Source organism: Hibiscus syriacus, unplaced genomic scaffold (assembly GCF_006381635.1).
Source record: "Hibiscus syriacus cultivar Baekdansim isolate YM2019G1 unplaced genomic scaffold, ASM638163v2 tig00112523_pilon, whole genome shotgun sequence".
NCBI classification, from domain to species: Eukaryota; Viridiplantae; Streptophyta; class Magnoliopsida; order Malvales; family Malvaceae; genus Hibiscus; species Hibiscus syriacus.
This window is the reverse complement of record NW_024063355.1, coordinates 1297552-1320652: the sequence shown is the minus strand read 5'-3', so window position 1 is coordinate 1320652 and position 23101 is coordinate 1297552. Positions and strand designations below refer to the sequence as shown.

Here is a 23101-nt window from a genome sequence, read left to right as displayed (position 1 = left end):
GCAACTGATAATTTGAGAAAATAAAAATGAAGATAAAAAAGAGACACAAAATTTACGTGGAAAACCCCTAAATAATATAGGGTAAAAACCACGGGCAACGGTAGAAGAATTTCACTATGAGAAAATAGGAATTACAACCTCTCTCGATCTACCAAGAAGAAAACAATGATAATTATCTCTTGATAAAAAGGAGAAAACAACTTTCAAGAAACTCTCTAAATTCTCTCTAGTATTGGAAGAAAGCTAGAATGCTTTGGGATGATTTTGAAGCTAAATGAGCTAGGGTATTTATAGTTGAAACTTAAGAACTAATCTTATAAATACCCTAAATTACAATGACTAAAATTAATTATCTCATTACCCAATTTCAACAAAAATTAGGTACCTAATTTTTGACTTTGACAAAGCATCATTTGGTGCCTAATTTGATGCCTAAATTATTTAACTTTTAACACTACAAGCCAGAGATGATGGACTGTTTTCCTATAAACATTAAATCAGGAAAATCAGAACCTGAGGCATCAACAGATACTGCGAAACTAAAAGATGTCAATGCGATTATGAATCAAAAAGTCGAAGAACCTTCAAGCGAAATCAAGCAAATCTACAAGCCGGATCCTGCAGGTGTTGCTCCGGGAAATACTGAATCAATAAAACGGAAGAAACTTGAACCAGCACCGGAGGCGGCGGCTCGGATTCCGAGAAACTAAGAGAGACGAATTTGAGCATAAATCAAGAACCTGCTAAACCTACGAAGGTATTCGAACACGTCCACAGGGCAGAGGAGGTGCCTATTGCTTGAAGAAAATGAATGAGTACAATCATTTGAAGCAAAATCAACAACAGCTTTAGATAGGAGAGTAGCAACTGTGAATGTTTATTAGACACAAAAGTAGTGAAATTAAGTAGTTTTCTGGTCTTTTATATATTGTACTTTTTCATATGGACGTAAGCAATGTTTAGATTGAATATATGGATATATATTAATAACTTTAAACTTTAGCTGCTAAAATAGAAGTGAGAGAAAATTTGAGTAGTGTAATTATAATTTATTCTTTTAGTAATAAATCAAATCGAATTACGAAAAGTTATGGTGAGCAAGACTCAATTCAAAAAATAAATTAATTTTTTTTGATTTATCTTAATTTTTTAAAATAATTTTTAAGTTATAAAATATAACTCAAATAAATTGAAATTTTTAAATAATTAGTAGTTTGATTTTTAAGTTCAAGTTACAAAATAGGGTATTGTTTTATTAAGTCTCTCGACTATTAAAAATTACAAAATGATCCCGACTATAGGGTATTGCTTTATTGAGTTCTTCGACTATTAAAAGTTACAAATAATCCTTCGACTATGGAGTGTTGTTTGTTGAGTTCCTCAACTATTAAAAGTTATAAAATGGTACTCGACTATCGTTATGTTCCAGACTCGTCCTTTTCCGTTAAAAAATTGGCAGTTGTTTAAGTTGAATGTAACATGTTGACTGAGAATGATAGTCGTTTGAGATTTTGGGATCAAATTTTATCATATCATAGTCAATAGGTTAACGTCCAGCTAATAATATCATCTATTTTTTTAACAGAAAATGACAAGTTTGGAACATAATAAATAGTCGAGAGAATATTTTGTAACTTATAATAGTTGATCAACTCAACAAATCAACACTCGATAATCAGAAACCATTTTATAATTTTTAATAATCGATGGACTTAATAAAGTAAAATCTTATAGTTGGAGGACTATTGGTGTTCTTTATCCAAATATATATATATATATAATAATAATAATAATAATAGAAAATTGTTTAAAATAAAATCAATTAATATTATAAATATTTATAATTAATTTTAAATAAAAAAATTAAAATATTTAATTTGATTAGACTAAAATTTTATTTTTAAATTTTAAAAAAATTAAATAAAGTTTAAATTATAAGATAATGCTTAATCCACTTATTTTTTTTCCGGACGCTTACCCTACAAAAGACATTGTTAAGGATCCGACGGAGACAAAATGGGTAACCCGGCGGGGTAAAGCACTTTCTTAATATTTCTTGCTTGTCAACCTCATACAACACGTACCCTTAAAACGCGCTCTACGCCCAATTTCACAAAACCAAACTCCCCCGTTCACAAAGTAATCACCAACGAAGAAGGAATTTCAAATTCTTTGGGCAGACAAAGACTAGAAATCCGAGGAAAAAATCAAACCTTGGGTTGATCTCCAATGTCGGATTCAAAGTCCTCAGTTAAGTCGAAAAGGCCGTCGATGTTGGACTTCGACATGGCTGCCGCGGCTCAACAGCTCATTCAACTGAGCGACGAAGACAACAAGGGAATCGAAAGTGAAACAAAGATGATCGAAAAGCAAAGTCAAGATGAGATAGCTTCTGCAAATATTGAGGAGATTTTTGGGAAAGAAGATGAGATCTCCACAAAGAAGCAAAGGTATCGGTCTATCGAGAGTATTCACAAGGAGACGAAGCGTATTAAGAATATTGAAGATTTCTCTCTCTAGGAATGTTGATTAAGGTTATCGAATCCGCAGGTATAAACTTGTGCAAGAAACTAGCTTCTTGATCATTGATCTATCCTGGGTTTGGGTTATAAATCATGATCACGAAGCTTAGTCAACTCGGTTTTAATCATTTTTTTAGGTTTCTAGTTAAGTTTTGGATTACAGCAGTTAGCTTAGTCCGGTTCGTATTATTGATTAATACATTTCAAGAGTGGAATTAGGGAAACCTGTGTATATTTTGTTGCTGAATAAAGGGAGATCTTTAGATGAATGAGCAGAAAGTTGATTGTAGAGCACAGTTTGGCAATGGCTGCCGGCTTCTTTTTCGCCATGCATTTGGATTTCTTATCATTTTATGCGTTGATTTTTGTAATTCAACGTCATCTTCTAGGTAATTCAACATATCTTTACCTGTAGTTTTGTTAAATGAAGATTGGATAATCTCGTCGTGCTTCACCATGCATGAATTCCTGATCATAACACCTGCAGTTATTCTTTATATTGCCATGGATAAAGAAACCAACACATACTAGAATATGTGTACTATTTGGTAATATATCTCATTACAAAATAAAATTATAATATTAACAATCATACTTAGAATTGTTGATGGGAATACAGTTTATATTTTCTAATTTGGATAAAAGAATTTATAATCCATGATTATACGGTAATTAACTGGTGATATTAGTAATAGAGAGAGAAAAATTATCGGAAAAATGAATAATGGAGAAGATAAAAGAAAAAAATCCCTTTCTATTTATCATGTAATTTATATATGAATTTGTATTGGTGTTAAATTTAAGATCATAATTACTCTTTAGAGATCAATGGAATGAATAAATACGATTGTTAATCTTCAAATTTATCTTTTATAAATCTCTTGAAGTTGTTGACGATCTTAAACCAGTTGACAGTATACTAATAAAAGAAACATAATTCACATAGGAATGATTTCGGAGGTATGATAGGGATGGCAACGGGTCATATTAGGGTCGGTTTTTAGTTAATCTTACTCGATTAGAAAATATGTATCTTCCACTCAAATTTGATCCGAACCAAAAATATTATATCCTCCATCTGACCTGATCCGAAAAATATATATCCTCTACCCGACTCCGACCCAATAAAAATAAGGATTTAATTTTAAAAAAACAATAATTTTAAAAAGAATTATATTATTATCCTCATGTTGAGTTGGAGTTTTTTCATCCTCCACCCAAACTCTACCCGACCTCACATTTTTAAAAAGTTCGACCCAACCTGATCTCAAATATTTTTTTAAAAAAATCCCACCCTATTAGGTCGGAAGTCGTCATATTCGGGTTAAATTACAATCCTTAAATATGAGTTAAATTGTCAAATTACCATCCTTAAATATGAGTTAAATTGTCATCCTTAGATATGATATACTTATTTCAAAAGTGCAACACTAATCCAAAGGTATAACAAGAATCACCAATACGTCTATTTACATATTATAATGGTTCATTTCAAATATAATACACAAATATATTGATTATAATGTCATTTATATATTTGTACTGTGATTATAAGAATGAGTCGTCGGCGTCTTTTTTGTGACAGATAACCTTAATGCAATTTGGTGCATATTTATGGGTCAAACATTCGAATATATATATTGTACATGTAAGTATGTAACACACTTTAAACACAATTAAAACTCTAATTATGACACAAGATATGTTATATGATACATGTAAACAAATTGCCATATCTATATTGAATAAATGTAAAATACAATGATACATAAACATTTAACTTCAATACATATGCAGCGAATTAGAGTTTGCTAGACCTTGCAACAAATGAATCTAAACCAGGGTTGAACGAAAACGCGGAGGGGGAAATTCAGAAAGGGTTATTCATAGACTGGACTATCACCATGCATAGGCATGTCCATGTAATCACTGAAGATTGAGGAATCGGCTTCCCCGTTCTGTTGGTGACTATAATTGATCTCGTCATTTTGAGGTCTATCAGCAGAAGAAGACACGACATTATTTGAATGGTAACCAACCTGGTGGACTGACTGGTAGTGCTGAAGGCTGCCTTGAACCGGGTTCGGGATTGCGTTAGAGAATTCCAGGTTCTTTCCTCGATAATCCCCGGAACGAGCTCCCTGTCCAATCGTTGATGCTGAAATTGGGGTAGATAAAAGAGAAGCGCTCGAAGCATTCATGTGCGTCGCGGGTTGAGGGCTTTGGTGAAATGATGGCCTGGGGGACATTGGAGACTCTTCTGCTCCATATTCAAGTTCATTCTACAGAATTCAAAAGGAATGACAATTTATCAAGAAAATCCTTAAAGGCTTCTTCACCAAACATATTCATCGAAACAAATAAGAGCAAGACATCACCAAAGATACTTGCAAATGAGCAACTATATCAGCTGTTGTCACCCTTGTCCCTTCTTCTTGCTGTCTCAAAATCCATTGAAAAAGCTTCTCCTGTGGGTGGAAAGGGTAAAGAAAGAGGAAGGGTTTATGTAATAGATGCAATACCCAAGGCCAACCAGGAACACATGAAAACGCAATTATAAAACCGAAATATACATAAATATTAACATTCGACCTCATAGGGAAGCATTTCACTATTTCAGACATCATCGGCGGAGTAAAACCAATTACAAAGTAGGCTCAAATCATCCATAACAGACACTAGAGACAACTTGGAGAAAGAATACAGGGCCAATAGAGTAATAAAAGCAAGGATAGAATCAACCACAAGCAAGACTCAAGATAATTTAACACACCAAAAAAACCCACAATAGGAGTGAAGAACTAAGCAGATATGTCTATTGTGAGAACACATGATCAAGAGTTTAGGAAATGCAAGACTGTCTTCCTTCCTGATACAACCAAAAAGACACAAAAAAATCCGCACGTCATAAACCATGACTCCCTTTTGAGAAGCTCAAAGGATCCACCGTGAAGCTTCAAAATAGACATAGTGCTATCGTAAATTTGTTTGAGGGCTTAATACCTCTTCAAAATTGCCTAAGCTTGACCCATGTTACTCTGACTCATCTTCCCAAGGTATCTAACAAGGGATGGACCCAAGGGGAGCTAGCTGGGCAGTCGCCTTCTTGAAATTTTCAAATTCTCATATAATTTAGTTATTTTCTTTACATTTTCGCCCTAACCTAAGATCTTGAGTCCGTCCTCGTATTTGACACCAATTTTCTAACACAGGCTCAGATAGGAGTGTGGGAACATGATCCAACTAGGAGACTCCAAATACATGAAATCTTGAGAGAGAAATACCCATATCCGATACTTACACGAACTTAACATAAATTTCCAACTTTAAGGGAAATTAATAAAATTTTCAGAAAGGAATAAAGCTAAACACCTTCTCACCAAATTACAACAAATTTCAAAAGCAAATGTGCGATTAAAAACTAACCCAATTTAAATTTTCTTCCAGAACACAATCATATTTCTTATGAATTTTCTGTTCCACATAATTCTGTTCCAAAAGGCAACTATGTTGCGAAATTCATAACAAATTAGCAATTCGTTTAGAACAAATACACCCTACTTAATAAACAGATACAGCCAATATTGAGATAAAAGATAAAGGGGAAAAGAAAGGAATAAAACACAAAGAAAAAGAGCTAACCAGAGCGTGACGTTCCCCGTCCTGGAAAGAGACACGCTGGTGGTTCATGGCCTGAGAATAAAGCTGCGAAAGCGAGTTAGCAGCGCTACAGAAGGTGTTGTACATGCTCCGATCCATCTCGTCCAGCCGGGTAGCGTCGGATTTTCTCTTCTTCGACATGGATTCAATTTTTATGGTTATTTTTTAGGGGAAATTAAACCCAGAATCAGAAAGCAGGAGGAGAAAACAGAGAGATTAAACACAAACAATAAAATTGAAGCGAAAAAAAAAGAATATTATTGGGGGAGAATTTTAGAAACAATAAATATATGCGAAATGGTAATAACTGACATAGGAAGAGGGTCCAGTTTTGGATATATTGCCACATGGATTACACGTGGCTGACCTTTTTGATTAGTGGACCCACCTTCTTCTGTACTGATGTTATATAGATTTTAGGCTAAAATACACCCCCACATCACTGAATTACTTGTTCATTATAAACACGTCACAATCTTTTCTAAAAGTTACAGTTTAGAGACTCAACTAAAATATCATTACAAACATATCACTCTTCTGTTAAAAATGAAACTAGGGCTGGCCAACGAAACTGAAAAATCGACACGAATCGAGTAAAATGGTTCGGTTTGGTATTATACGGTTCGGTTTTCTGTTCGGTTTAAAGGTTTTATTTTTTTAATTCGGTTTTCGGTTTTTTTCCATATGGTACCCATTTGTTCCATATTGAACCGAATAGGTAATTTTTTTTAAAAAAAATATAGTTTCAAGTGATTTTTTCATTGAAAAACCGATAAACCCGAACCGAAAAAACCGGTTTCGATTTTTTCAGTTTTTAACCATTCGATTTCGGTTTAAATATTAAAAAACCGTTTATTTCGATTCGGTTCAATTTTTAATAAAAAACCGAACCGAACCGAACCGAATACACACTAAATAAACCAATGGATTGCAATATAACAATTTTTATATTATATAAATTTGATCATAATAAAAAATTAATAAATTTAATAATTTATGTTTAAAATAATTATCAATTTAACTTTTTATAATATTCTCATATCAAATGAGTACATCATATTAAAGTAGCGGCTGGATAATTATATTTTATATAAAAACATTAAATTAATAATAAAAACTTTCATATATGGTTGATCAAACTCGACTTACAAATAAACTATTTATGTAACAAACTTATGATTCGAATATATTATTGATCAATGAATGATACAATTTGCACTCCATCTTCAAAAATGACAACAAGACATGAAAAAAAATTACATTAAAGGTTTAAAACTTAAAAACAAAAAAACATAACTAAATTTTTTAATTTTTAAAGACAAACTAATTTTTTTCAATAAGATTACTACAATAAATAACGATTTCGAGAGTTAACAAACGATTCACACATAAAAAGATAAGGTTTAAGAGTCACATTTGTCAATTTATTATTTTTTTCTTTATCGTATTTTCGCATCAATTTAATCATCATAGTTGTTTAATTGCGTCATTCTATATCATTACTCTAACTTAAAACCCTAAATTATAAATCTTAGGTTTAAAGTTTATGGTTTAGAGATTATTATTTAGGGTTTAGGATTTTAAGTTAAAGTTATGGCTAGAATGATGTAATTGAGCAACTTCGAGCGTTAAATTGATACGAAAATACAATAAGAACGAAAGTGATAAATTGAATTTACTATAGGATAAAAACTACTCTTTTGTCAAAAGATAATAGGAAGAAAAAATGTGATATAAGTGATATTTACTGGTTAAGATTATAATTAATATATCAGAATAAGAGAAAATAACATATTATATATATTTTTATTTAAAATAGTTAATATGTATTAAATCAATTAAATTGATCAATTCATTTATAAATTTTAATAAATAATAATTGATTAACAAAATCTAATTAACAAATTAAGTTTTATTCGACTTAAGTTCTTCCCTTATCGCTTTTTATTTTTTTATTTTTTGGGTACAATTTTGTTGATTTTGTATTATAACTATTCCAATTGAAAAGAGGAAGAATATAAGTTTAGGATGTAATGAGTAAGCGTGAAAGTAAAGAGTTATACTTACCGTAGGTAGTGAGTAGTTAATTAATTTGATATCGTACCTGTTATGTATCTGCTTGTCTCACATTCGTTCGTTAAATAAGTATCCATCATATAAATTTTATACTATTATGAATTTCGGTACTCTTAAAGATTATTCTATAAATCTTAAAATCTTATAGGATATAACCTATAATTTAACTAAATGTTAGGTATAAATATTTTTAAAACTAAATACTCTAGTTTCTACTCTCTCAAATTAGTGAGCGTGGAAGGGTACAAGTAGGCACGAGATGAATAATGGACATTCAGTTAGGTAATAAGTGTGAGGGTGAAATTGAGAGTGTATCTGTTTAAAGGGTTGTGAATTTAAAAATTTTACTTGTTGTGAGTGATGAATAGGTGATAAATACAAATATATTAGTGAATATGAAAATAGGGGCGAATGTATCCACACCCACCATACCTATTCGTCGTCTCTACTTTAAAGGTATATTAATTTTCTTATTTTACTTGGGATAATTTAAAATTTTAATTTACTGGCGTGTAAGAAAATTACTTTAACTTTTACATTGCTTATTTAGCCCTCAACTTGTCAATTTATTGCACATTAGGATGCAAGCATATTATCACAACTTGGCTCAAGTGGAGGAAGGTGGGTAAAACAATCTTATGGAATGAGTTTTTGACTTAAATTCAATTTAATGAAAGTTTTCTTCAAAAATATCGAATAATTATCGGAAAAAACTGTTTTCTATTTTTAAAAAGTCACAATGACAATAATAAAAAACGAGAAATAAAATGACATAATAGTTTAATTAAATAATGGAGCCAAAAAAGGACATTTATGGACCGCCTTTTAACATCCAAATGCCTATTTCCCCCTGAATTTCCGATAATTAATCATACCATAAATTAATATTATAATTTAATTTATCCACTTTATTACATAATAATATCATCTTTAAGTTGTAAATTAATAATGAGTGTATAAACTATATTATTTTCCTATATAGGTGTTTAAAGTATTTTTCTTGAATCGTCTAAGTATCTAACGTTATAAACGTTATCACTTTATGTACTCAAACCATCAATAGTGTTAATTTCCCCTATTAAGTAACACGTGTCACAATTTGGTAATTTTAAAAATATATTTAAAATTTTAAAATTAAAATTATATATATTTAAAGATAAAACACAAATTTTGAAATAATCACATAACTTTAAAACTTTCATTTTAACTCTTAAACCCACGCTGATTACCATCCTTCACCATCGACGAAGCTCCACTGACCTCACCTCCCTGACGATTAAACCCCTTATGAAATTATAACCAATTGACGACGAATCAACATTTTATACCCCGAAAATCCTAAGATGAAAATCGTGATCCCACGTGATTCTGACGGTTAATCGACGTCAACTACGGCGTCATATAACTAGGATGATGGCATGAACTACATTGTCGGTGGTGATCGTTACCAAAAAGAACGAAAAAAATGGGATAAGATTAGAATTTTGGGATTTCTTTTTATAATTTAAGAGAAATTAAGTTTTTTTATAAATATAATAATATTTTTTTAAAAAATAAATTTTAAATTACCAGAATATGAGACATGTCACTTAACAGGAAAAATTAATACTATTGACGGTCCGAGCACCAAAAGTGATAACGTTAGACACCGTGATGAGTTAAAAAGTACTTTAAGCACCTATTTAAAAAAACGGTATAATTTATGCACTTATTTTGATATTAAGCCATTAACAATCTATTAATGAATTTTATTTATTTATAAACGATTTTTTTATTTTTAAATTATTTTAAAAAATATAAAACTAAAAAAAGTACTTATTAATAAGGTTGTAAATGCGACTTGTAAATGCGACGAGACAGATCGTGAGTTACTCGATATCAATTCGGTCAAAGTTCGATATATACTCAACTCAAATTGATACGACTTGAGCTCAACTCGAGTTTTTAACTAGCTGAAACGAGCTACTTGATACTCGACTCGAAAGCTCGTGAACAACTCGAAAATATAATATATTAAGATTTTATTTTTTGAAAAAATAAATTATTAATAATATTAACATTTATGTGTTGATTTTTTTTAAATACAATATAAAATTTTCATGTATTTAATGTTCAAAACCAAGTTTGAGTTTGAGCCTTCAATTAAATTAAAGTTTAAGATTTTTTTTCGTTTCAAACATTTTCGATCTTAGTTCATGATTTCAAGTTGAACTTAAAAATTTTAGGTTCTCTTCAAATTGAATAAAGTTCTATTTCAAAATTTTCAAATTAAGTTGAACTCAACGAAACTCAAACTCGACTCGGCTCGTTCCAACCGTTACAAACTTGGGTATGTTAACTGCATAATCCTAGGCTTATTTATTTATTATTTAACTTTGTATTAAGATAATCAAGACAAGCCTTGTACTTTTCTTCTCTTTGAAGAATCAAAACTCATTCGAAGTCAAAGTATAATATAACAGCGGAGAGCTTTGCCTATTTATGGAGCAAATCTGGAGGGGACTTCATTGGACTCTCTTCTTTACCTCTTTCTTCTGATTTTCTCAGGTTTGTTTACATCCTCTTTTTGCCTCCGTTCATTTCGTCGGAATTTCTTCTTTTTCCTTTTTTCCCCCTTTTCTAACGATGTTTCGATTCGAATTTTTTTATTGCGAATTTGCTTTTTGTTCTGATCGTTTAACGACTTTTTGTTTATTTTACTTATGCTTTGATTTGCTGTACTTTTTATTTATTTGCTATATTTTGATTGAAACTGCTTGATTTTTTCCTTCTTTTTTTATGTTTTAGAAATGAAACCTGATTTAATAAAACTTTACAGAGCGATGGATCTACTTATAAATTGTAAAGTATTTCTCCATTTTTTTTAAAATGATCACCACACACACACATAAACTGAAAAAATGTTAGTAATACAGCCATTTTCGGACGTTTTAGTGTTAATTTGATTATAAATTTAGAGATCTTAGCTTTAGCAAGCAGTTTAAATGCATGTAGCTGGAAAGTTTCAATTCCTTTCCTATTTTTATATTTTGAAATGAACATGAGCATAAAATTAAATAAACATTTGTTAAATGAAGGAAAACGCAATGAAGATGGCCTAATTCGCTCCTTGTTAGTCGTATAGGTTTTAATGGAATAGGTAGTTAACAGATTGTTAAAAGTCGGTTTTAGATAATAGAAAAAGATTTTTTTTTTGTTCGAAGAGAAAAATAATTTGTTAATTGTCAGGTTTCTTTGTTTAATCATTTCTTTTATATTGTTATTGATTGTTATCAAAATTGCTTGAGTACCAAAATTTGGCTGCTCTGCCCTTTACTATATATTGTGTGTATTTCTTTGGTTGCATTTGGGGAACTTAAATTCTGATTTTGTATCAAAATTTTCTGACCTACTTAAAATTCTTGAATTTGGAAGTATTTAACTGGAGAAATTAGATATGTGCCGAAATGCAAGGTGTGAGACTTGGATCTTTTTTTTCTGGTTTAGATGGACCGAGGATTCCTCACTCTAACTAGCTTTTGGATGCGGTTTTCCATAGCTCCGTATCAAAAAATTTCATTTGTAGTTCATTTTTTTTTTTGATAGGATTTGTAGTTCATTTTTTAAGTGGATTGGATTAAGAATTATTATTCTTGGAACTTGTTAAAAACATATTGCTTTTCCAAATCATTTGTTTATACAGGTATGCAGGTTTTTGACACCTGAACAAAACTTTTGCTGCGTGAAAATTGGAGAAACAGACTCTGCTTGACGACTTGGAGACCAAGTTTAAAATGTCATCAGTAAGCAAGGTTGATAGGAAGACAGCTCTAGATGTGGCCTCATGGTTTTTCAATATTGTCACTTCTGTGGGAATAATCATGGTCAACAAAGCCTTGATGGCCACGTATGGCTTCAGTTTTGGTATGTTTCAAAGGATCATTTTACCTGCAAACTTTGCTAAACTGTGTGTCTGCGTTACATAATTAATGGATCTATCACTTTATGCTCATTCTGTTTCTATATGACTTGTTGCTCTATGGGTCCAACTCTGTATGGTCAACTTAAAAGGAAGAATCAGAGTTGCAAGAGTGATAGTTTATGAAGTAACATAAATTATTTGATTTTCCCGTTTGTTGAGGTTGCATTCATTGAACAGAAAAAGAAAATGAAAGAGAAATCCATGAATTTTTGACAAGTTCAATTCATGATTACAGTGAGAATTTTAAAAGATTACATGATGTTCTGTCCCATTTATTACTGTGATGCAGCTACAACATTAACCGGTTTGCACTTTGCCACTACAACCCTGTTAACCGTTCTTCTTAGATGGCTGGGTTATATTCATGACTCTTATATACCTTTACCTGATCTTCTCAAGTTCGTTTTGTTTGCGAACTTTTCTATTGTTGGAATGAATGTGAGTTTGATGTGGAATTCTGTGGGCTTCTATCAGGTCAGTTTTAGTGACTTGGATTAATAAATCTTCTATGCTTGATCTTTTGGAATTTATGTCATATTGTTCTTAAAATTTGTTCTCAGATAGCAAAGTTGAGCATGATTCCAGTATCTTGCTTTCTTGAAGTTGTTTTCGACAAGGTCCGCTACTCGAGGGATACAAAGCTTAGCATTGTACTAGTTCTCCTTGGAGTTGCTGTCTGTACTGTTACGGATGTGAGTGTGAATGTCAAGGGTTTTTTAGCTGCTGTAATAGCAGTCTGGAGCACAGCCCTGCAACAGTATGTAAGTCCATCTGCACGAGTATCTAGATTTTACATGCTTAATGTGTAATAAATTGGACAGTTTTGGATAGTAATGAATCTAATGATCAATATTTTTATGACTGATCAAGTTTCATGATGCGTTTGTCATGGTTTGATCCATTCCATAAATGAGTCACCAGCCTTGCTCAAGTCTTATCCATGGATTGATAGTTTGGTCTTTCTTCTTTTATCTTCTTATTTATTTATTAATTTTGCAGTATGTACATTTTCTTCAACGCAAGCATTCTTTAGGATCTTTTGACTTATTGGGACATACTGCTCCGGTCCAAGCTGCAAGCCTACTGTTAGCTGGTCCTTTTGTTGACTATTGGTTAACAGAGAAAAAGGTTTATGCCTATAACTACACTATGATATCAATGGTAAGGTTTTTATCCGACTTGACTCGACCGATTTGGATATAGTTGTCCATGATTATCCTTTAAAATAGAAGTCAATGGTAATCTTCCTGCCTTCACTGTGTTGACGGAAATGAATGTGCGAGACCTGTTCTTCCACAATATTTGAAATCCTACGACAAGCAGGATTTGTTTTTATTAGCTTACCACTTTGATTCATGCTTGGTTTTAAATTGGAGAACCATAGAATGCATGTGCAAGTTCAGTATTGAATTTTAATTTTTAATAGATCTTGCTTGCTGATAATCATTACTGATGTAAACGATAACGCGATGATTCCTGCTTGCAGTTTTTGATAATCCTATCATGCACCATTGCGGTTGGGACGAACCTCAGCCAGTTCATCTGCATCGGCCGGTTTACAGCCGTATCATTCCAAGTGCTTGGCCATATGAAGACTATTCTTGTCCTGATTTTAGGGTTCCTTTTCTTCGGGAGAGAAGGTCTTAATCTACATGTAATTCTGGGTATGGCCATTGCTGTAGCAGGAATGATCTGGTATGGTAATGCCTCCTCCAAGCCCGGAGGAAAAGAGCGTTGGACTTATTCAGCTCCAAGCAACAAATCACTAAAACCGGACAATTTATTCGAGTCCGCCGAGACGGACGAGAAGGTTTAACAATTCGATTACGAGTTCAATGAAACTAAAGGTAAAGATTTAGAGGAGAAAACTGAGCCAAACTATTGCTATTTTTGGGTAAATCATTTCCTCGTTGCTTTAATTTATTATCCACGTGAAAATGCTGCTGCTGATTGAGGAAGCAAATTCCCTGTAAACCAGCATCATTTTCCTCTAATAATATTTTCCCTGTTAACCAAGGGAAGTCCCAAAATAATTGGAGGACTGAGATTAGACCTGTTGATGGGTCCCATTTTAATTTAAATTATTTGGTTTTTATCTTAAATGGGATAAGTTTAAGGCTTTTGTATTCTAGGCCAGTCTGATTTAATATGGATAATTATTTAATTATTAAAAAGATTTTTATTATACAATATAATTGTTTTCATATTTTAATATAGTATTCTTCTGTTATTCACTAGGTGTGTACATTTGATTGGTTAGGTTTTTATATAAATGAAATAAATCTATTTACCTATAGGGATAAGTTATATTAGATATTACTGAATTATTCGTTAACTTATTTGCATTATTGATTTTTAATTAATTATAATTTTATATTTAATTATATTACTCCGTCGTTGATTTAATATGATTTTAGTTTTATTTCGTGGGTTTGAACTGGAAAAAAGTATCTTCTTGTGTGTTTTATGCTCTCTTTGAAACCAAGTTCTGGAAATTAATGAAAGTATCCCGATCTTTCTCAATGAAGAACAACAATTTTCAATCAAATTGATTGAATTTTGTTAACAAATGATCAAATATTTAATTTAAAAATTGGATATTTGATCAATTTAATAAAAAAATAATTGCAAAATATTACTAACATTCGATCCTATTATCAGGACCTTATAGTAAAATGTTTCAACTTTCCAATAAATATCTATAAATAGTTTAGCTTCAGTGATTAAATTGTAAATTGAGAATTATTGGAGTACTATATTATTTAACGTCCAATTAGTAAATCAAACATATATTTTCTTTAGGATAAAAAGATTTTATTCTTATGAACTTTAATAAATATTTTTAACATCCCGATAATTTTGATATAAAATTCTACCTTCGTGTTTAAAGAATTCGAACCTCGACACTTGTGTAATTGAATTTGTATGTGATTCGTGTGATCTCGACGCTTGCGATGCTTGTCTATATACTTTTTTCTAAAACTTGAACATTGAAATCGGATCAAACCGAATAACTTGCGAGCCGAGAAATCTAGAGCTCGTCACGAGGTTTTGTTGATTATTAGACTGAGAGACGGTTGTTTCTTTCTTCTTCTTCTTCACCTTATCAGCAGTCTTGTGAACAACTTTTGCAGCAGTTCTGGCAGCTCCTTGAAGCGTAGCTTCACTTGTTATAATGCTCTTCTTCATCGCCTCTTTCATGTTCTCTCTTACACTTTCAGAATCCTCCCCTTTTTCTATGCCACTGCTTCTATATATATATATTAAATCCTATCTTGACGTAGAAGGAGATCTTACTCGATATTTGGAGGGGTAAACCGCAGCTGGAATTGAAGGATAAGGGATTTGAACTTGTGCGAAAAAGTTTGATGAGATCTCTTCAACAGATCAACGGAGGTGGATAGTCTTGTGATATTCGTCGTTCAACTGCTCCGCTCCTTCGCAAACCACCGATGATATTTGATTCCACACAACGACCCCGATCCAAAGAAGAAGCAGACTGGAGCTTATTCTGCAACTGGATTCCTTCATTCTTTATGGAAAAATGAACGAATGAAGAAATGGTTTTGGTTTCAAGTTTGTTCGCTTTCTCTGACTAAATATGAAAGGTAACGTGGAGCTATTGCATCGTATTTCCCTTCCTGAATATTTCGAACTGCTTTTTCAACACCATTATTTTCTTTTGCTCTCTTTTTAATTTGTGCACTGTGATTTAGGACACAATTTAATCAGGAGTTTCTGCACAAATTCGAATTACTAATTATTTTTATTTTTATTCTGTAAATCGACCATAGAATAAACAAAACTCCAAAAGTATCATTAAGCTTACCAAGAATCTTTATAATAGTAACATAGATGCATTCTTTAAAAAGTATACAAATGATCCCGACTATAGGATATTTCTTTATTAAGTCTCTCGATTACCAAAAAATAAAACAGTCATTCGATTATAGAGTGTTGCTTTGTTAAGTCCTCAACTATTACAAGTTACAAAATAGTCACTCACTATTTATTATATTCCAAACTTGTCATTTTCATTAAAATATCGACGTTCGTCTGAGTTGGACGTTAACATGATGACTGAAATATGATAGTTGTTTGAGATTTTATTATCATATTTTATCATATCACAATCAGCAAGTTAACGTTCAACTCAAAATACCGTCAATTTTTTAACGAAAAAATATAAGTTTGAAACGTAATAAATAATCAAATGACTATTTTATAACTTTTAATAATTAAAGACTCAACAAAATGACACTCTATAGTTAGATAACCATTTTATAACTTCGAGAGATCATTTGTGTATTCTATCTTTTTTTTTAATTCATAGCTTTTATTAGTTTACTTTTACTCTTCATGTTAGCTTTTAAAAGATTTTTAAAAAGATTAATTATTTAATTTACATAGAAATTTCTTTAGGATATGTAATTGATTCATTCGAAAAAGTAATAAATTATGTTATAATTTTTATTATTATTTCAATGACGTATATAAAGGGTTTGTTATTACGATAATTCACGAATTAATTTAATAAATATATTTTAAAAAGTTGATCCCTCACAATATACACACACACAAAAGTAAACATATAAACCTTCCACAAATTGATCGAGTGTCAACTCGATTGAGAAATTACAATAATGATTTTATCTTTAAATAAAGGGAGAATTAAAAACCATTAAACTAAGAATTAAACCCAAATTCAATGCCAATTCTCCGAGAAATTAAAGAGAAATTCCGGCTAGTTCTGCCATTTTAAAATCGTACTTACGTTTCACGTAAAATACTATCACATCAAAGCAAAACAAGCAACGGGTAATCGGATCGAAAGAGCTTTGCAACAAAATGGCTCTTTTTATACAATCAGCCTGTCTCGTCTTACCATATTTCAAGCGGGACAACGTAGGCAGCTGACAATTTTTTGCATGATGAGTACAGATGGAATTCTTAAAACACGATCATGGTAAAGAGTTCGGTGATGAATTCCGATATTCGAAGCTCACACTTTCTTGATAATCTGAACAACATCTTCATCCTCGAGTTCATGATCCTGAGATGAGATCCAGGCAAATCAGCAGAGCATTGAACAACGAAAGGGAAGAAAAAGAATGAAGTAGACGAATGGTGGATATTACAATTACAGCATCTTGATACGGAGAAAAAAAACAAAATGAACATTTGAATGAAACAAAATCTTGTGCTACACCTTGAACACGATTATGACAAGTAAAATGAACATAATACATGGATTGCCAAACCCAAGAAATGGGGGAGCAAACTGGTGGGGGATAGGGGATGTTAAAGGTGACTAATAGAGAAATCAGGGACTTGGGACATACCTTGCCAACTCTTTGAGGCTTGTGTTTTACGCTTGACCCCCATACAAGTGCACTGTGACATTTAGCCAGATTAAGAACTCAATAACTGGGGATTGGAAATTTTGATTCTAAATGCGGTAAAAAAGTAAAAGATGATAATAATTTTGATTCTAAATACAGGAGAAGGTAAAGGAGAAAGAAAACACCACACTTAGAAGCTAACAGTCCAAAATGAGGAAACACAGAGACCACACTCCCACTTAAGAGCTTTATTATGACACCCTAAATTCCAAGCATTATTGCAAGATTTCCCTCTAATGGCAGAAATGGGTTGGAATTTGCTCATCTCAAAAATAAGCAGGGCATTCAGAAAAGAGTAAATGCGAGCATGCAAGTGAAGAAAATTGTTATGATTTGATGCCATACTGCATTAAAAATTTGGAGAGGATACTTACAACTTAAATTGTTTAAGCATGTCTTTATGAATTCGAGTGCAGAAGTCCTCAACCGTCCTTCTCTTTGATGACAGGATAACAGGATCTTCATAGTCTGGATTCAGCCCTTTTGGCTTCGTATATATGCGAGTTAAATTGAGATACTCCCATATCTTCTCAAGGAGACCGTCCAGGTTCCACTCCAGGTGAGCACTTTAGAGTGGTCAGAAAAAGAAATTGTATAAAAAAAATCAAGTACTAAACGAAAATAAACATAGTTGCAGTAAATCACTCGACCATTACAAGGAAATTGTATAGGAGTAAAAGCGACACTTAGGAGCACAATCAGAGTAAGATAAGGCAATAAACAGTTACAGCACAACTATCCTGAATGCGAATATGAAGGTTTGTGCAGTAATTTTTTGAAGTTTTCAATCTTAGAGCGAATATGAAGGTTTTTGTTTATTCTAAACATGGTTCCTACTTTGTAGGTCTCCTGAGTGTGTGTTATAAAACACTTAAGCAGCTCGCAAGGAACAAGTATTATTTGAAGTCTAAATCACAAGAAGGTGATTGCATATTACAACCAACGTACTTCAATGTAGTAGACTCCAATTTTATAATGCCAACTTCGAATGAAAAATGTGTTTGCAGAAGGAAAGAAAATTTCCCAAAAAATTAGAGGTGAAAAATACCTGATTGGGCAGTAATGAGGAAGTTTATCCAATATCTCCAATTCTTCAAGTGTGATCTGATCAATCTTGTTTATTACATAGATGCAAGGCATATATATCCTACTGCCTTCTATGACATCGATTAGATCATCAGCAGTTGCATCAAACCTCAGAGTGATATCAGCATTGTGAATTCTGTATTCGCTACATATTGCTTTTACAGTGTCAAGGTCCAGGTGAGTATTTGCAACAGTAGAGGTGAAATTAATACCACCCTTATCTTTCTTTCTGAATGTCAGATTAGGCGGTTCCTTGTTCAACCTGTCCCCACAAACAAAACAAATATTAGACAACAGAACAAGCCGAGATGCTTACAAAAGAAAGATGTGGAAACTATAAAACAGTATAAAGTTTCAAAAAGCAAATATGGCTACAAAGGGAGTTCTCTTTAGTTAACTGGTGACTCTAGTACGTTTCCTTTTTTGGGTTATATCACACATCCTCACAGAATTACAAAATCTATGGTTTCTGAAACAATGGAAAGGAGTCAACGTGTCAAACCAAAACATATATGCAGCAGAAGAATGAGAGCAACATGATACATGGATGCTCCAAGATATATGCTATATCAAATTATCAATTAAATCTAAAAGAATCATATTTATAAGAAAACTGAATATCACATATTCTGCACATCTATTAGTCCATCAAAACAATAAATGAGACCAATATATCAAATAGAAAGAAGTAAACCATGTTACTAAATGCAAATGATTCACGAATCCAACCTGGCCCTACTTTGACATAAGCATTACAGAAATAGAAATCCTTCAAGAAAAATTTAACAGCATAGCAGATCCATCTCAAGATAAAGGATCTATGGGCATGCATATTTCTTTTAAAATGCCATTATAGTAATTGCTTACACTCTGAGATCTCCACCTTGAAGAGCCAACAATAACTTTCAATCAAGTAACAGCTACCAAATTTATGTCATATTAAGGATATCGGTTTTAACTACTGACAACAAACATTGGTTGTAGGGGGAAACTAAAATCCAGGATGTCAATAGGCAGCAAGTAACAAAAAACTGAAATTTCTTAGAAAATAAAATATAACAAAAAGCGAGAAAAAGAATACCCTTAGGTCCACACATTGATAGCACTTCGGTGAAAAGCTATATAGTAATGTTTATGAATGGCTTAGGAATGCAGACAGGAATGCAATGCAAAAGAGGCCAAAATAAATTCAGGATGAAACCATCAAGAGGCAGAAGAAAGTAACTCATGCTACCTTATACCGAATCCTTCAAGCTCTTTCTCAATAAGACGCTTGTGAGTTATTGGTTTTATTGCATCAAGAACGATTAAAATACAATTGCATGTCCTAGCAGTGCTGATGACCTGGATAAAGTAGCATTTCTTTAAAATACTTGCAACAAGGGATGAACATGGAAAGGAAGATCAGAAATCAGCAGCATCTAAACCGAAAAGCAATTCTGCTATTGGCAATAACATTTTTATAAAAGATTTTAACTAGAATTATACTGTTTCTATGACATTCATAACGTTATGTCCGAAAAGAAATCAGATTGAAGATATCCCCTCTTCTCAAGTGCATAATCTTTAATGATACTGGCATGTCATAAACATGAAAAATTAACCACTTTAAGTTGCAAAACCATTTTTTTGTGTGATAAATAAAGAAATTATCATGAAACTATAGAAATGCAAAATTACCATTCTATGTTGTAAATCAAAATCACCCTAAACCTAAGCCCTCAACATTAAACAAAATAAATGAGCAATTAGAAGCTTTATTTATAGAGCAGATATAATTATGCTCAAGTATTCTAGTGCAAAAATATTAGCCGATAATAAACACTTTGAACACAGAAGAAAAGGTAGAAGAAACACACAAGTTATTTTTCATATCAGACAAAATTAATTGTGTGCACCTGTCTTCCTCTACCCTTTCCATCTTTAGCACCTTCGATAATACCCGGAAGATCCAACAACTGCAAATCATGATAATGCATTATACTTAGTTTGTTGTGTTCAAGAAAAAGGTACAACTAATCAAGTGTCGTGATGTAGTAAGCGGGAAAAGATGTCATAAAACTTATCACAGTTCATGAACATACCCAAGGTGAAATTTGATTTACAACAAATTCAACACAAATACCAAAGTTTTCATGATAATTAAGGCATCAAGCGATAGCCAATACTGGAAATCAAAAGCATTTCGCAATTCATTGGTTTAAAAGCATTGACTTAAAGCAAAAGAATATTTCACAATATGAATCTTAAACAGAAATAAAGAAACAGCACAAAAATATATAACAAAGTATGGAATGAACAGCCACCCTGTTTTATCATATGATATACATTGCTCCCAAAGGTAAAATAGTACAAAAGACAAAAGGGAAACATCAACTATTCAAAACTTCTACTAAAATTTGATCAACCACGAATAAATTAAAAAGTACATTAAGCTTTGCTATATAAAGCAGTACCTGGATTTTAGCCCCTCTATACACGATCACACCTGGAATACAAGTTAATGTAGTAAATTCGTAGGAAGCAACCTATAAACCACAAAAAAAAGTCCATCAGTCTTCAGAAGTTCCTGCACAATATTCAGCAGAAACCTCCAGAGAGAACATGTTATACTCAATACTCCCATTTGACTCCCAACCCCCAAAAAATAATCACGCTAAACATTATGTTCAGTCAATATAAGAGATGACATAAGACCAAAGACAAATGGATTTACATGCAACGTCAACTAAGGAAAGATAGGCTACTCAGAGTCAGAACCGGGGGGGGGGGGGGGTCATGGGACACTGATATGTGCTTCACATGATTAGTCATTCCAATTTTCCATGTATGTCAAGGGTGGACCTCCAGAACTATATGCACCTAAAATTTGATGGCCATTGGTACCTTAACGTACGTGAAGATTAAGAGCAACATAATATACTTCATAAGTCCAACCATAAACATTTCTCAGTCTTTTACACTAGGTTAACACTATTCCTCTCCAGAAAATTTCAATCTTTAATGTTTTGACAATGTATTTTTGGTGGAGATAAGAGCATGTTTCAAAAGTCTTTTGGAAGGCAATAAAAAAGGTTTTTCAATACAAAATCAAACTAGCATTTCTGATAACAGAAGACACAAGCATTGGTTTCATGTGGTCCATTGTGACATTATAAAACAGTCATCCATAGTTCCATACCTCTGAAAATGTCCCCGTCAACTTGTTAAGAAGAGTAGATTTCCCCACTGAAGGGAAACCTACCAGGCCAACTCTTGCATCTCCACTTTTGGTAACATCAAAACCTTCACCTGCACCACCTCCTCCTTTTGATGAAGGTGTAAGGAGTTCTCTTCGTAGCTTTGCAAGTTTAGCCTATTGCCGAATGACCGATAACACAAATAATTTCGGTTGGTGAAAATGAACACCAACAAAAAATGCAAACCAAAGATCTTTTAATTCAATGACATAATTCCACAATTGAAACAAAATAGAACTCCAAACAACAAAAAGCACATTTTCACCTTGAGCAACCCCAGATGATGAGCTGTTGCTTTGTTCTTTTGAGTCCTTGCCATCTGTAAAAAAAAAAGGAAAACGATTAAATACACCTAAAATGCATCAAACTTAGCAATCTATCATGTTTCGAGTACACATGTAACTTTCAGTGAATAAAGGTTCGAAGTTCTAGAAAACAAAAACAATTAATCATGTTTCTTAAGAAAATTTGCTTATACAGCAATTCATTTCCAGTAAAAACTGTATAAGATGAATAACCTATACAAAATAAATATCTGAAGCACCGCAAAAAGGGACTCATTTTTCTTACAAATTTATTAACCCGAAAAATATAGACATAAAATACAAAACCTGAGCCTTAAATAGTATATTCAAAGCGTAAAACTCGAATATACAAATAAATGAAGTAAAAATGGAAGTTTTCTTCACTTTCCCTTGGAAACTACGTGATACGAATTTGAATTAAAATTAATTCAAAAGATATTCAGAAATTCAGCAAGTACTAGGTTAAATTAAAACAAAGCACACAGATACATATAAAAATAGATTCATTTCAAATTATAGATAATCAGCAGCAGCCGAAGAGAATGGAGAGATTGATCTATGAACTAAAATTTAAATAATGAAAAAAGAGGAAGAAAGCTAACCTCATCTTCGATGTCTTTGATCTTTTGCATAACAGTGGCCATTGTTACAGAAGAAAAACAGCAAGGAAGGTGGCAAAGACGGACAGCGGCGGTTTCTGGACGAAATGCAGAAGAAGAAGAAGGTACTAGCTAAAAATGAAATTAATCGAACAATAATAGGGCTTTAGATTTGGGCTGCTATTGTTCTGGGTTGGGATATTATAGAAGGATCCCTTGCTAATTGCTATCGTCTTTAATTGTATTTTGTT

The 23101-nt window shown here is 32.2% G+C and overlaps 3 protein-coding genes across 3 annotated transcripts; 1 reads left to right on the top strand and 2 right to left on the bottom strand.

Annotated features, from left to right (window-relative positions):
• Nucleotides 1-4235: 4235 nt before the first annotated feature.
• LOC120181239 lies at nt 4236-6408 on the bottom strand. The gene is made up of 3 exons (XM_039186405.1): nt 6165-6408; nt 4910-4990; nt 4236-4804 (listed from the first exon to the last, which is right to left on the bottom strand). Exons 1-3 carry the CDS (start codon nt 6321-6323, stop codon nt 4403-4405), a joined length of 642 nt encoding a protein of 213 aa, XP_039042336.1. The 5' UTR covers nt 6324-6408; the 3' UTR covers nt 4236-4402.
• Nucleotides 6409-10670: 4262 nt separating this feature from the next.
• LOC120181459 (UDP-rhamnose/UDP-galactose transporter 4-like) lies at nt 10671-14049 on the top strand. The gene is made up of 6 exons (XM_039186577.1): nt 10671-10805; nt 11941-12161; nt 12509-12693; nt 12780-12980; nt 13219-13380; nt 13706-14049. The coding sequence occupies exons 2-6, from the start codon at nt 12032-12034 to the stop codon at nt 14033-14035; spliced, it is 1008 nt and encodes a 335-aa protein (XP_039042508.1). The 5' UTR covers nt 10671-10805; nt 11941-12031; the 3' UTR covers nt 14036-14049.
• Nucleotides 14050-17043: 2994 nt separating this feature from the next.
• Nucleotides 17044-22993, bottom strand: LOC120181457 (developmentally-regulated G-protein 3). Its single transcript, XM_039186576.1, has 10 exons — nt 22854-22993; nt 22212-22265; nt 21889-22062; nt 21164-21235; nt 20606-20665; nt 19942-20051; nt 18670-18969; nt 17996-18187; nt 17562-17613; nt 17044-17272 (listed from the first exon to the last, which is right to left on the bottom strand). The coding sequence occupies exons 1-10, from the start codon at nt 22893-22895 to the stop codon at nt 17222-17224; spliced, it is 1107 nt and encodes a 368-aa protein (XP_039042507.1). The 5' UTR covers nt 22896-22993; the 3' UTR covers nt 17044-17221.
• Nucleotides 22994-23101: the final 108 nt, after the last annotated feature.